The sequence below is a fragment of the Cryptotermes secundus genome, unplaced genomic scaffold (genome assembly GCF_002891405.2).
Source record: "Cryptotermes secundus unplaced genomic scaffold, Csec_1.0 scaffold810, whole genome shotgun sequence".
NCBI lineage: Eukaryota > Metazoa > Arthropoda > Insecta > Blattodea > Kalotermitidae > Cryptotermes > Cryptotermes secundus.
The window spans coordinates 263,409-277,085 of NW_019731279.1; the positions used below are offsets into that span (position 1 = coordinate 263,409).

Consider the following 13,677-nt stretch of genomic DNA (forward strand, 5'->3'; position numbering starts at 1 on the left):
GAATAAAAATAACGTGGTATGATGTTAATATTTCTTATTGTTTCGTAACTCCATTAGAACTGCAAGGTACTGCAACTGTTCCATTATAAAGCGATACATTTGGGTGATGTCCCACTTCTGTCTGCAGCCGTAGTTCAGGTGACTTACGTAATGCAGCCGATAGCATATAATGTTTATTTAAGTTACTGGCAATTCATAACATCAGAAGTCACAGACTATACACAGACTCTATTTACATAGATGTACGTCTTAAACCTCATATGTTTACAGCCCTCTAATAATGATAATATTTTTTACTGTATTTCCGGTTGGGTTTGGTGCCTCGTGTTCAATGTCGCTGCAGACTCTGCTAAGAGCCCCATTTCGTCCCACAGATATTCCATCTGGCTAAAAGTATTCTCTCACAATTTTAGGTGTTTTATTTGCGTTGTTCTTAAGAGCCTTTCTTTGTTTACTAGGATTTTATTTTATTACAAATGATTTAATTTAATTAATTGAAAAACAGTAAATGCCTTTCACTAATATGATCCTTGCAGCAGTTTTATATTCCCTCATAACGATTTTATTAAAATCGACAGAAATGAATGTTGCCCCAGACAATTATGCCACCCTATCATTGGGCTTTGTAGTTACAATTGCAGTATAGTATAATTTGGTAGGTTTACTACCCCATTGGAGCAGTAACGGCCACCGACATCAGTAAACGCGCATTCTTTCCATGAATCTGTGATAACAGTTTAACATAACCTGCCTTCATCGAAAATATATTTTTCCTGAAAATATAAAATAAAATTGTCTGCGTTTCCATGGGGTTTATATGGGATGTAATAAAGTTCCATACATTCTGAACTTCGACATTACGTAGATGGTGAGTGACCGGCCTCATGTTCCTCTGGTGCTCATGGTCACACGAATGGTTCGGACCCAGAAGCGACGTGAACACCGTGGCGAGTGAAGGGACAAATCACTACTTTTATCGGGAATCGAATCCCGGTCATAGCCATGTACTTTGCTGATTGAGCTCTTCCAGGTCAGCACGGTTTCCTGAAGCAGCTGCTAAATGAAAGTAAAGAGCTCAGTCATCACACTGTAAGCATGTGGTAGCCGGTTTCTGGGGGGCTACACTTGTGTCTGGGATTCAGATAAAGAAAAGCGCCAAGGTAAGCTAGGGTTATGCACTTTTGTAGCTGTACGAATGAGGTAAGAATGGCTTCCATTGCGACAAATCTGCGGTTTGTTTCTTAGATGCCGACCGTCTGATATTCGGCAAATTTCCGATCTGAAAAAACAAACTCCGTGGCTTTGGTCCGCAAGCGAACTATACTGACCGAGCGACCGCCGCTTTTCGGCGAAGTTAGTGCCATATTTAGCGGATAGAGGGTGTCGCGTGGTCTGCCCAACGAATTCCTACGGCCGTTAATTTCGGTTTTCTAGACCAGAACATTTCCGATATAGACAGAGCAAATCTGTAGGCACATTTGCGGTAAGGTATAATGACTTGTTCCTCTCTAGAGCGCACTGTACCGCTGGAGCTGTTATATGAAACTGGATATCCACTGCGATTCTACATACTTCGCCGGGTTCCCAGCTGATGATCTGTAATTCCAAGTCCCGATTTTTCCTCAGTATGGACCCCAGGACAAAACTAGATCTAATTTGGCCCCAGAAAACCCCAGAAGGGGCAATAACCGCAATTTCATGGTCAAATTGATCTGATTTCTATGTTCTTCTAAAAACCGCTTTTATGGTAACTTTTCTAAAAACTTAAAGATTATCGGAGGCTCTTTCCGGTAGGATAAAGCGGGCTGAGCGCGAAGCAAATCCCTCACCTCCAGATAACGTCGAAGTTAATTAATAATGAATGGAATTTTACTTCCTCTTTATAGATGAAGGACAGATTAACCATGTTCTCTATTAATTTCAAGCACGTGTCCAGTGGAGCTGGTGTGTGGCGACACACTTGACGTGAGAAGTGACCTATGGCACGGCGTCACAGTTGCAGGCGGCCCCGCCCTCGCCAATGCTGCAGAGGTAGGCGCAAAGATCAGCCCAGTCGACGTCCTGAGAATTTCCTCTGGTGGCGTCGGAAGCCATGGACAACCTCGCCTTGTGAGGCTTGAGAACGCTACAGCGCGGACATCCGTACAGTGTGTACCCCTCTAGGAGGCAGAAGGAATCACAGATGGCGGTCCAGTTCACAGGCTTCATCACCAAGGCACTGCACAGAGACAGTTCTTAATCACTCATCTGTTTTGGTGTATATTACAGCAAAACAAATTGACCGCCATGCTGATTTCTTGGCTTGGCGACGCTGTCTCAACAACAGAGGTAAAACCTAACATGATTATGATGAAAGGGTTTCGAGAGAACGGAAGCTGTAGGGCTCATAACTTAGGCTGGACACCCACTGAAGTGAAATTACGAATGATCTGACAATTACGTACCATATTTGTGACACTGATGTGGCATCACAGATATCTAACAAATACACAGCGTCCGCCAAGATGATGGTTACAACAGGATTTAAATCTTCTGACGTTTGAGACATGGTTGCTTGGAGAACGTTCATGAAACTAATCTACTAACTTAAAGCCGGGCCGCGCCATAGCTCAAGCGGTTAGTCGCTGGCTTCCCACCGCTGCGGCCCGGGTTCGATCCCGGGTCTGGTCAAGTGGGATTTGTGGTGGACAAAGTGGCGCTGGGGAAGGTTTTCTCCGAGTACTTCGGTTTCCCCTGCCAATCTTCATTCCACCAATTGCTCCACAATCACCCTCACCTATCATCTGGGGTTGGTACAATAGGCCAGAAGTGGCCGCAGTAGAAGGGAGTTAGTCCCACCCCACTAGCATAAAAGAAACTAAAAACCAGCTCCATGGTTTTAGTCCGCAGGCGAATTATACCGACCGAGCAACCGCCCCTTGTCGGTGAAGTTAGTGCCAACTTTAGCGGATAGAGGGAAACTAATCTACAGAACACGAAAACTGAACTCTAAACTACTGTACAGCATTTCCTCCATTCATACACCACCAGAGCTGCTATATGGTCAGTGTGCTCTTAGCATCTCCAGTGCTTGGAGAAAGGTCCTCATTCCATGCAGACGTGGAAACACTGCGCTGGAGGACTGAATCGTGCCAGTCACCACCCACAATGAGCTGTTCCAAAACTCCAGAGAAACTCAGAGTACATCGGGTTCCATATGTAATATATTTAAATGATGTTACAAGTATGAAGGCTAGAGATAAACCACGTAACTATGGCAGTCGCGATGGCTCTGTCCCTTTCTGTCTGCAAACACGAAATGCAAAAAGCTCCCTGCTCGGGTGCAGACTTTTATACAAGCACCGTTTTCTTTAATTTCAATGACATTTACAAGTGTTAATATTGTTTGTGTTATAATGGTTTTATTGTTGTCTGTAGCTAGTCACTTTCCTGTTCCCTGCTTCTCACTTCAACTTTCTTTGGCTCATATCGTGGCAAATTTTGTTGGTTCGATCTATAGTGAGCTAGTTATTCAGTTTCATGTGTGCTGCCCAGTCAAATGAAAGTCCAATCTACGGCTGTGAGATGTAAATACAGACATTAAGTGTGCTCCAATCTGTGATTGGAATAAACAATCCTTTCAAACATGCGGGCTGGGCGTTCCTGAATAGTAGGTGCAAATTCCACGTTTCTAACCCAATGTGTTCCCCCACATTTTCTCTAGACAATCGGCTCACAGATGGCGGTAAGGTTGTTAGCCTTACGCGCCGGCCGCCCTTTACCCCCCAGGAAGATTCTTGGTACTCATAATGTTGTATTTTAGCGTCCTGTTGCACTGATTTTCATCCATGATATGTATACAGTTGCCGTCTTGTAGTGCACTACAACACTCGCAGCTAAGAAGGGAACACACATCACAAGACACGATTTACGAAGAATATAAGAAAAACGACCCCCATAGTGGAAGAACCACACGCAAGTTTTAATTATGACACATAAGATGAATAATCTTAACAAGTTTTAGTGTGTGTAAATTCATTATAGTTGACATATACATACTTTTTATATACTTTGAAATATTTTATAAAGGCAAGCAATGAAATAGATTAGCGTAATTAGGGTACCTGATGATGGCACTATGTTGCCGAAACATGTCGTGAAGTAACAGGTGAAATTGAGTGCACTACAAAACGGCAACTGTATACATTTCTTGGTACCCATTTCTGTTAGAGGTTGAGTTGACCCCAGGGCAACAGTGTGGCTGGAAGGATTAGGTAAATTGAAAAAGTCATCGGGACTCGATCTCGCGACCTTTCGACTTGTAGCATGGTGCCTCAACTAACTACGCTACCACGTGCCCCACATCTGGATTAGTTTTGACATACTTCAACGATAATCTTTTGTCAGGACAATCAGATTTTTTTAACTCGTCTAATAATATATTCATAATATGGATTAAATACGATCTGATGTTGGGAGGGTTCGAGCCCTATATTTCTAGGCGGATTAGATGGAATTTTGCCATGTTTCACTTCTAACTCTTTTTGACGCAACAAAGTACCAAGCGCTCTGGAAGCAAAGATTATAAAATCATGACCAACTCCAAAATGCCATTTTGGTTAACCTAACCAGTGACTATGTGCGGATTTCGTAAAGCTTGAAATAAATATTTTTGATGTCCCTTGTGAAACATCAGATCTCAAAACTGATTTCTGATTTTCAGAGTCCAGTACTGTGTCAGTTCACACTTGGTGACGTGTGAGAGCCACTTCACTGGCTACAGAACTGGTCCCACCTTTCGACGTGACAGCCGCAGAGGGGCTCGCCGAGGTTGCTGCGACACAGCAGCGGACACACGGTACGGCGTGGACCGTAGATTTCCTTCTTCCGGGGAACGGTGACGGTGTACTGCCTCACGCGAGACTGCAGGTCGAATCCCAAATCCTCACTGCATAGCTCCCCGCAAGGGGCGCCCCCCAGCCCCGAGGTACACAGGTCGGAACACATCTGATGCTTCATAACGGGCAGAGGTTTGGTCGAGTTGGCGGCTGTCAGTGGCCCCAGCATCATCAACAGAATCAGCAGCATCGTTCTGCAACACAGCAAGTTTGGGCCTAAGTGAATTAAAGTTAATTATATAATTTGACTTGCTAGAACACCTTGTCTATAGGCCAAATTACGGAGAATCAATCACGACAGGAGAAAGTTCTCACAAGTGGAGAGTACATAGCGGACACTCCAGCTCGATGCAGCATTAGCGGTGAGTGCCAGCCATATGCTACACCGCGTGACAAGCGACTTTCTACGGGAAAGTACTCTGCTTATCTGCGAGATCAGTTTGGACCATTACACCTGCATACAAACATATGTACACACTTACTTACTTACTAATAGAACTGAGCTTTCTTGAGGAGCCGCCAATTGTAGCTACTCAAGAATTTCCCAGCATTTTATGGAACCCGAAAGCTCATTACCGAGTTCACAAGAGCCCTCCACTGGTCCCTATCCTGAGCCAGATCAATCCAATCCATACCACACCATTCTATCTCTCTAAGATCCATTTTAATATTGTCTACCCACCTACGCCTTGGTCTCCCTAGCGGTCTCTCCCCTTCTGGCTTTCACACCAAAATTCTATATGAATTCCTTCTCTCCCCTATTCGTGCTTAATGCCCTTCCCATCTCATCCTCCTAGACGTGATCGTTTCAATTATACTTGACGAAGAGTACAAGTTATGAAGCTCCTCATTACGCAGTTTTCTCCAACCTCCTGTCACTTACAGTGCGCTGCAATTATGTACATAAAGACAGAGACAGCGAAGTTTGGAGGTCTTTGAAAGAAAATATTTGAAACTAATACCCAGGATAGCTCAGTCGGCATAGCGACAGTCTAAGGGCCGTACGGCCGGTGTTCGATTCTCGCCTGGGGCTAGAGATATTTCTCTACTCCTCAGCGTCCAAACCGACTCTGAGGCCCAACCAACCTCCTTTCAAATGGGTATCGGGGGATCTTTCACCGTGGATAAAGCCGCTGGGAAATGAAACTGTCCACCCATCTCCGTTTAATTCCGAGGTCAAGAATGGTGGAGCCACACCTCCATTCCTTGTACGTCTTCATAGTATAGTGCTTAATTAACTAAGCACAGGGACCGATTTAATGTACTCAGAATTACTGGAGTTCTCGACTCTATCCATCGTCCGATATATTAAAAACCAGAGAATACGACGTTTCGGAAACTGGATCTGTTTCCGCCCTCAGGTGAGGGGGAGACACATACTCTGTTGGTCCTTTAGAAAGAGCTAATCTCACTCGCTCAATCCAATTACTGAGTTTAGCTCTTTCTAAGTGACGCGACAGAGTACGTGTCTCACGCCTCACCTGAGGAAAGAAACATGTTCAGTTTCCGAAACGTCGTATTCTCTGATTTTTAAAATATCGACGATGGACAAAGTCCAGAAACCCAGTAATGCTGAGTGTCAGAACCCTATAGAATCGACTCTATCTTACTTTACTTTACTTAACTTTACCTTATATATTTGAGACTGAGGCAGCTTAATTGATTATAGATGGAAAAAAAATTACATAGCCAGGAATTTTCTCAATTATATTTTTCACTTACCGTTGGTAGAATAATTTATAGAGGAGGTTTGTAGCGTAATCGGTATAGCGACTGCGTACGGGCTGGATGACCGAGGGGTCGGAGTTCGAATCCCAGTAGGATCGGAATTTTCTCTTCTCCATATCGTCCAGACAGGCTCTGGGGCCCACCCAACCTGTTATCCAATGGGTGCCGGGGGTAAAGCGGTAGGGGCGTGAAGCTGACCACTCACCTCCAGGTAGTGTCGAGGTAAAGTAAATGTGGATCTATACATCCACTCCCCCATACGCCTTCATGGCGTAGTGCTTAATTACTTGAGCATAGGGACTTTAGTTTTTTTTTACCTTCAGAGGTTGAGATGGAAATAATATGCACAATGTACGTAAAGAGAAATTCGCCCAAAATTTTGGATCGGAAAATTCGAGGGGAAAAGAACACATGAAAGACGAGATGTAGTGGCAGACGATATTAAAAATGACCTTAAGTAAGATTCTGTAAGGCCGCGCCATAGCTCAAGTGGTTAGTCGCTGGCTTCCCATCGCGGCGGCCTGGTTTCGATCCCGAGTCTGGTCAAGTGGGATTTGTGGTGGACAAAGTGGCGCTGGGGAAGGTTTTCTCCGAGTACTTCGGTTTCCCCTGCCAATCTTCATTCCACCAAATTCTCCATCATCATAATCACCCGGGGCAGGCTACAATACGCCAATCAGTGGCCGCCTTGCCGAATGGACCCAGTTGGACTCCACCTCTCACTAAGCGAAAAAAAAAAACTGATTCTGTAGATGTAAGCTTGTCTGAACCGTTTCAGAACAGGAACCGGAATTTCAATCATGTGGTTGTGGTAACAGGCGAAAGGTTCCATGAAACAAGGAATATCTGGATAGCTCAGCGAAAATTCTGCGGTAGAAAGTTAGGTGGTTGGTTACCTGGTTATGTAACGGACAGAATAGTCCCTTCATTTCATTCTCATTTGCATTGTATTTTAGTGTTATTTTTAGTTAATTGAGTAACTTGGGAAGTCAGATACGGTCCCTCATTTCATGCTAAAAGTCCTGACAGTACAACTGTGCGTTTCGTAGAAATCCTTCCCAAGCACAGATGTTCAGAATGTTCTGGGGTAGCTGGAATGATCTATTGCACCTTGCCCACCAGACATTTAAACCTGCTGGAATTTTTCCCATGTCCAAAGGTCATTTATATATGCAGACAAATACACGCCTAGGCTGGATTTCAGGTCCTCACAGCGGCGGTTATGAAGAGCACTAGCTCTGGTATATAACGCCGTGTAATCCGTTGAATATCGTTTCCTCAGGAACTCTGAGGATGGAGGTAGTGTGTTCCTCCGTGACGTCGGTTGACTTTCAACGGACTACACGGCGTTATATACCAGAAGACAGTGCTCTTCATACACCTAGGTGATCCAGTGCCCTTCTTCAGTGTCGACCCTAACAAAACAAATAACATGTATACAGTTCATTAATCAGAGTCAAGTCACCAGAATCCTGCTCTGGGTCAACATCGTAAATAATACAGAGTTCAGTTCCGCCAATTCAGGCAGGATGGCAGGTCGGTACAACTGGCAGAAAGTGTGGTCGGGTTCTGTTTCAACGCGTTTCGAATTGTTTACTTCGATAAACTGAGAAAACTCGTAGAATGTCTTTCTACATATGCGGTCTCAGCACCTGTGAATAATGCATAGTACAATTCAGTTCTCGAATTATGTAATGATGTTAAACTTCGCGATATGTTCTGTTCAGACAGATATTTTATGTATGTCAACTGCTTCATTACTGAGTATATTTTAGATATTCAAACATCTCTCAAATCCACCATTCGTAACATAATCGGCAAAACAGCCCTTTTTGAGCCACAGTCTTCCTTAGAAGATTCTGCTACATTTTCTCCATTCACGGTTATGTGTCATTCGGTTTTCACTTCTTCATATTTCGTAACAATATTCTCTTTACAGAGAAAGCTTGTCAGCCTCGCGTCCAACCCCCAACCTAGAGGATCAGGTATCTGTATTGCGACATATAGAGCCGATTCTAGGAGACGAATATGTAAACATGTTCCAAGCAGCGAATGCGCAACAATAGGGCGTCCATTGCTAGGCAACGCATGGGCGGACACGCCTGACAGCAATACATTATATCCGTTGCTAAGCAGCGATATGTTTTCTGTGGGTGGTCCGTGCTGAGCCTATATAGGGAGCAGTGAACATGGCATCGGGCTTGTTGTATAAGTTGTCAAACTGGAATTTTCGACCAGCTTAATCAAGCTTATTGAATCATTTCTTTCACAACGAAAATCCAGTGTTTCGGTGGAAGGCGAAATATCTACGCCAAGGGAAATGCAAGCAGGGGTGCCACAAGGTTCGGTCCTGTCCCCTTTACCTACTTACTTATGGAGCCGAGCCCTTCTTGAGGAGAAGCCAAATCTGCAGCTACTCAAGAATTTCCTGGTATCTTATGGAACCCGAAGGTTCATTACCGTGTTCACAAGAGCTCTCCATTGGTCCCGTCCTCTCCTCTTTCCAATATGTACATAAATGATGCCACCCAAACACATGACGTTCAACTAGCCCTCTTTGCAGATGACACCTGTCTGTATGCGACAGATCGTAAGGAGAATTTTGTTGTTAGAAAACTACAGCGCGGTCTCAGCTCAATGGAGACCTGGTGTGAGCGCTGTAATATCAAAATAAATGAAGATAAGACTCAGGGGATCTACTTCTCTCGGAGTCGTCGTCCGCCTATGTCTAATCTTACATTGAATGGGAGAAATATTCCATTTGTAAATTGTGTAAAATATCTAGGAGTAACCTTTGATAGGAGGGTTATAGGGAGATTACACATAGAAATGATTGAAGCCAAGGCCTTCAGAACATTTATAAGATTGTACGAGTATTCCCTATTCAAAAGTGAGCGATTGAGCGCTAACATTAAGCTGAGCCCCCACAAAGCTCTCATTAGATCCGTAATGACTTATGCTACTCCCGCCTGGGAGTTTGCGGCAGACACCCATCTAATGAAATTGCAGCGCCTGCAAAACAAGGCTCTCCGCACCACTGGCAATTTTCCAAGGCTCACACAGGTCCGCGGTTTGCACATGGCATTCAAAATTCCGTACATATATAATTATGTAACAAATTTATGCAGGCAACAAGCGGAAGTCACACAAAATCATGATAACGAAAAGTTCGCAATATTGGACAAGGCGAAGCCCGACACAGAAAGTATAAGAGGCTTAAACTTGGCGGCGGTCAGGCATACGACCGTTCAAGTGACTAGACTGCCGTGGTAGCGAATACTGCTAGAAATAGGGCGTAATCTGCTGTGCCGAGCCTGGCCTGACAGAGGCGTGTATATATTGTACAAAGAAGTAGGAAGTAAGAATAAATTTGTAAATATATGTAAATACTGACAATGGACTTACTAATACAGGCTATGCCTGACAAATGACAGACTAGACCTCTCGTCAGAGAGGGGACCCCACATGGACAGGACAGCAACTTTCATATAAGAAGAAACATCTTGTCATGAGCCCCAATTGGGGCTCGACACCAAGACAGACAGACTGACCGACCGTAAGTCACAATGTGACTTTGACTTTGACATGTTCGGCGAGATTCGACAGGAAGACTTCGATATGGGAGGAGACTAGAGCGAAGATCAGATCAGTGATCAGCAAGAGGAGAACCAACAGATGCCTTCGTGTGGCATAGTTACAAGGAACATTAGAGTGTGTATATTGTTCGCAGTTACGAAGTGTTATAATTATCGCGTGTCATAATTGTCTGTAGTTCCGTCTGGCGTGTTTATCAAATAAAACAGCTCAGTTAAATTCGTAATTTGTAATTATTTGTCACGTACCCCGCTACACGTGACAGTATTTATGTCACCCAGTGACAGGGTGGCCCAGTTACACCACAAGGCACCGGGATTTCTTTTCGTCGCCTTCTGTGACTCGCAGGGCTACGGTAGAGGTGCTCTAAGCTGCCTCCACACAATCATTCTACATATAACTTGCAGTCTATTCAGAGGTTTACTGTACTATCAACAGGGCTTCTCTCGTACTTCACTGGCTTTTTGAAAATGTTGAATTTCCTGGACACGACCCAGCGTCACTAGTGTATGGAGGGTTGAAGTGACGTCAGTAGCCACTAAGCAAACAAATTATGCAGAGGGTGCAGATATTAACACCCTCAGTCTCAAGCACTCCCAACGGAGGCCACTCCCTTCCGCAGTAACATGAAGATTATGGTCTGGCTGCAATGTAACAGACTCGGGGTCCATATATCCATAGCAACTTATACTTCTTCCTCTATTAAGTACGGCTATAGACGGCTTCACTGTACTCTTGCGGAAATGCAATCTTCTCCTTCTATTTCCGTCTTCCGCGGATTGGGTTTGTGCCGGTTCAACTTCACAGCCACATTTTTAAGTCATTTCCTATGTAGCTACATGTTCTTTGTTTGTAACTATCTGAAATTATACAGATTGATTGTATCGTCTTCGTCATCAACATCGTCACTTCAGGTCATCTTCGTTTTTCGGGTTCAATTTCTGATGCTCTTCCTGGACGACCAACATTTCTATCGAATTCCGTTCACCCCTTGACTTGAATGACATGCACAAAATTACCGAAGGCGTCCTTTGCAGTTTATCAAAACTTACTTATGGTCTGTTTTTAAAATGATATTAACGGTTTATGATATAGGCCTATACGAAGAGGTGACAATGACCTTAATTACAGGGTTACTATAAAAGAAATAGACACTTTCAAATTTTTATAGAAAAAGAAGTATGTATTATTGACCTAGCCAAAATACTTACATGTATTTTTTTAGAACCGAAATTAACGGCTATGGATCAGTTGCCTTGACCAAGCGACACCCTCTGTCCGCTAAACTTGACACTAATTTCGCCGACAAGCGGCGGCAGCTCGGTCGGTATAGTTCGCTTGAGGATTAAAGTCACGGAGTTTTTTATGTTTTTAAGGGTGTGTGTGTGAGCCTTTCTTTACATGACACCACCCGCAACAGCTGTTATGATGCGTTGCTTTATACTGCTTACACTTACATGAAGTAGAGGAACAATATCTCCCAAAACAACAAACAAAACAAAAAAATCCGTGGCTTAAGTCCGCAAGCGAACTATACTGACTAAGCGACCGCCATTTGTCGACGAAGTTAGTGCAGACTTTAGCGGACAGAGAGTGTCGCGTGGTCAGCAAAACGAATTCCCACGACTGTTAATTTCGGTTTGCTAGACCGGAGCCGCTATTTCCTTAAAATAGCTCTTAAATTATCCTTACTAGGCTGATTGGACCCCGTTCTGAACCCACTACTTCTCAGAAGATCTGGTAGCGCCGGGAATCAAATCCGGACCTCTGGATCCATTGCCAGGAATTTTGACCACTAGATCACAAAGGTGGTAGGGCCCACAAGAAGAAAAAATCACAATACGTTAGATCTGGACTTCTTGGTGGCAAAAGTGTCAATGCCATGTTCCGGTCTGTTGAGCGGTGTTTGGAACGAACTGGATTATCATACTGATATATTCATATGTTGTGTGAAAAAAGGCTTACAGATAGAACATTTGTAACTTAGTCACATAAACTTAAAGACATATGCTAAAAAGATCATGTAAGTATTTTGCCTCTACCAACAATACTTTGGTTTCAATAAAACGTTGAAAATGCCTGTTTCTTTTATAGTACTGTACGAGGGTAAGTCAATAAGTAAGTCACAAATGGATATAGAACTTAAATAAGAGTACTGATTTGAAAAATGCTTTTATTTCTCAACATAATCTCCCTGTACACTGAGACACTTGTCCCATCTTTTCACAAGCCCCTGAAAACCAGCAGCATAAAATTCTTTGGGCTGCTGTCGGAACCGGGTGTGTTCACACGGCATGGCCTACCTCATAATGCATGACAGGTTAGGTTTACACAAAGTCTGTGCACGATGGGTGCCGCGCATGCTGACCCCACAACACAAAATGCAAAGAATGGGTCTGGCATTACAGCATCTCAATTACTACCACGATGAAGGACACGATATTCTAGCCCGAATTGTCACAGGCGATGAGTCTTGGGTTCACCATTACCAGCCCGACACAAAGCATGCATCGATTCAGTGGAAACATCCTGCGTCTCCTGCCAAAACCAAAGTTTAAGGTGACACCATCCTCCAGGAAAATGATGCTGTAGAAAGCTGTAGAAAGGGAAGTCACCGCCTGGTTCCGACAGCAGCCCAAATAATTTTATGCTGCTGGTTTTCAGAGGCTTGTGAAACGATGGGACAAGTGCCTCAATGTACAGGGAGATTATGTTGAGAAATAAAAGCATTTTTCAAATCAGTACTCTTATTTGTTTAAGTTCTATATCCATTTGTGACTTACTTATTGACTTACCTACGTATCTCTGTATATTGGACTCTTATGGGTAGGCCTCCGGTCTAGAAAACCGAGATTAACGGCTGTGGGGATCCGTTGCGCTGACCACTCGACACCCTCTATCCGCTAAAGTTGGCACTAACTTCGCCGACAAGCGGCGGTCGCTCGGTCAGTATAGTTCGCTTGCGGACTATGGGTCACGGAGATTTTTTATGTGTAGGCCTATATGTATCCTAGATTCGGAATATCCCCGTAGCTTTAGTGGCATTCTCCAATGCCGAATTGTACAGAATCTGTACAGCGGTTCAAGCCCAGATACTAGTAGGTCACAGAAAGACGGATATGAACTTCGACGAAATTGTGCAAAGTGTTAAAATATAAGATTTTATAGTGATCAGGTCAGCCGTTTACGAGTCATGAGAAGACAAGAATTAATTGTTTAATTATCCAGAATTATTAAGGCTTGTATGAAAGCGGTTGAGGCACTATGCTACAAGCCGGAAGGTCGCAGGTTCAAGTCCCGATGAGGTCATTGGATTTTTTTCAAATTGACCTAATCCTTCCAGCTGCACTATGGCCCTGGTGTCGACCCAGCCTCTAACAGAAATGAGTACAAGGAATTAATTAAATAATTTTCCTGGGGAGTAAAGCACGGCCGGCGCGTAAGGCTGACAAACTTACCACCATCTGTGAGCCGATTG

The 13,677-nt window shown here is 43.9% G+C and overlaps 1 protein-coding gene across 3 annotated transcripts in view; it reads right to left on the bottom strand.

Annotated features, from left to right (window-relative positions):
* Nucleotides 1-1,375: 1,375 nt before the first annotated feature.
* Nucleotides 1,376-13,677, bottom strand: part of LOC111866896 — a 142,313-nt gene continuing 130,011 nt past the window's right edge. For all 3 annotated transcript variants that reach the window (XM_033752463.1, XM_033752462.1, XM_023856245.2), the window contains 2 exons: nucleotides 4,775-5,071; nucleotides 1,376-2,218 (listed from right to left, as the gene is read on the bottom strand). In XM_033752463.1, coding sequence (XP_033608354.1) covers nucleotides 1,978-2,218; nucleotides 4,775-5,067 — 534 coding nt within the window. In that variant the 5' untranslated portion in view covers nucleotides 5,068-5,071 and the 3' untranslated portion in view covers nucleotides 1,376-1,977. The remainder of the gene's footprint in view (nucleotides 2,219-4,774; nucleotides 5,072-13,677) is intronic.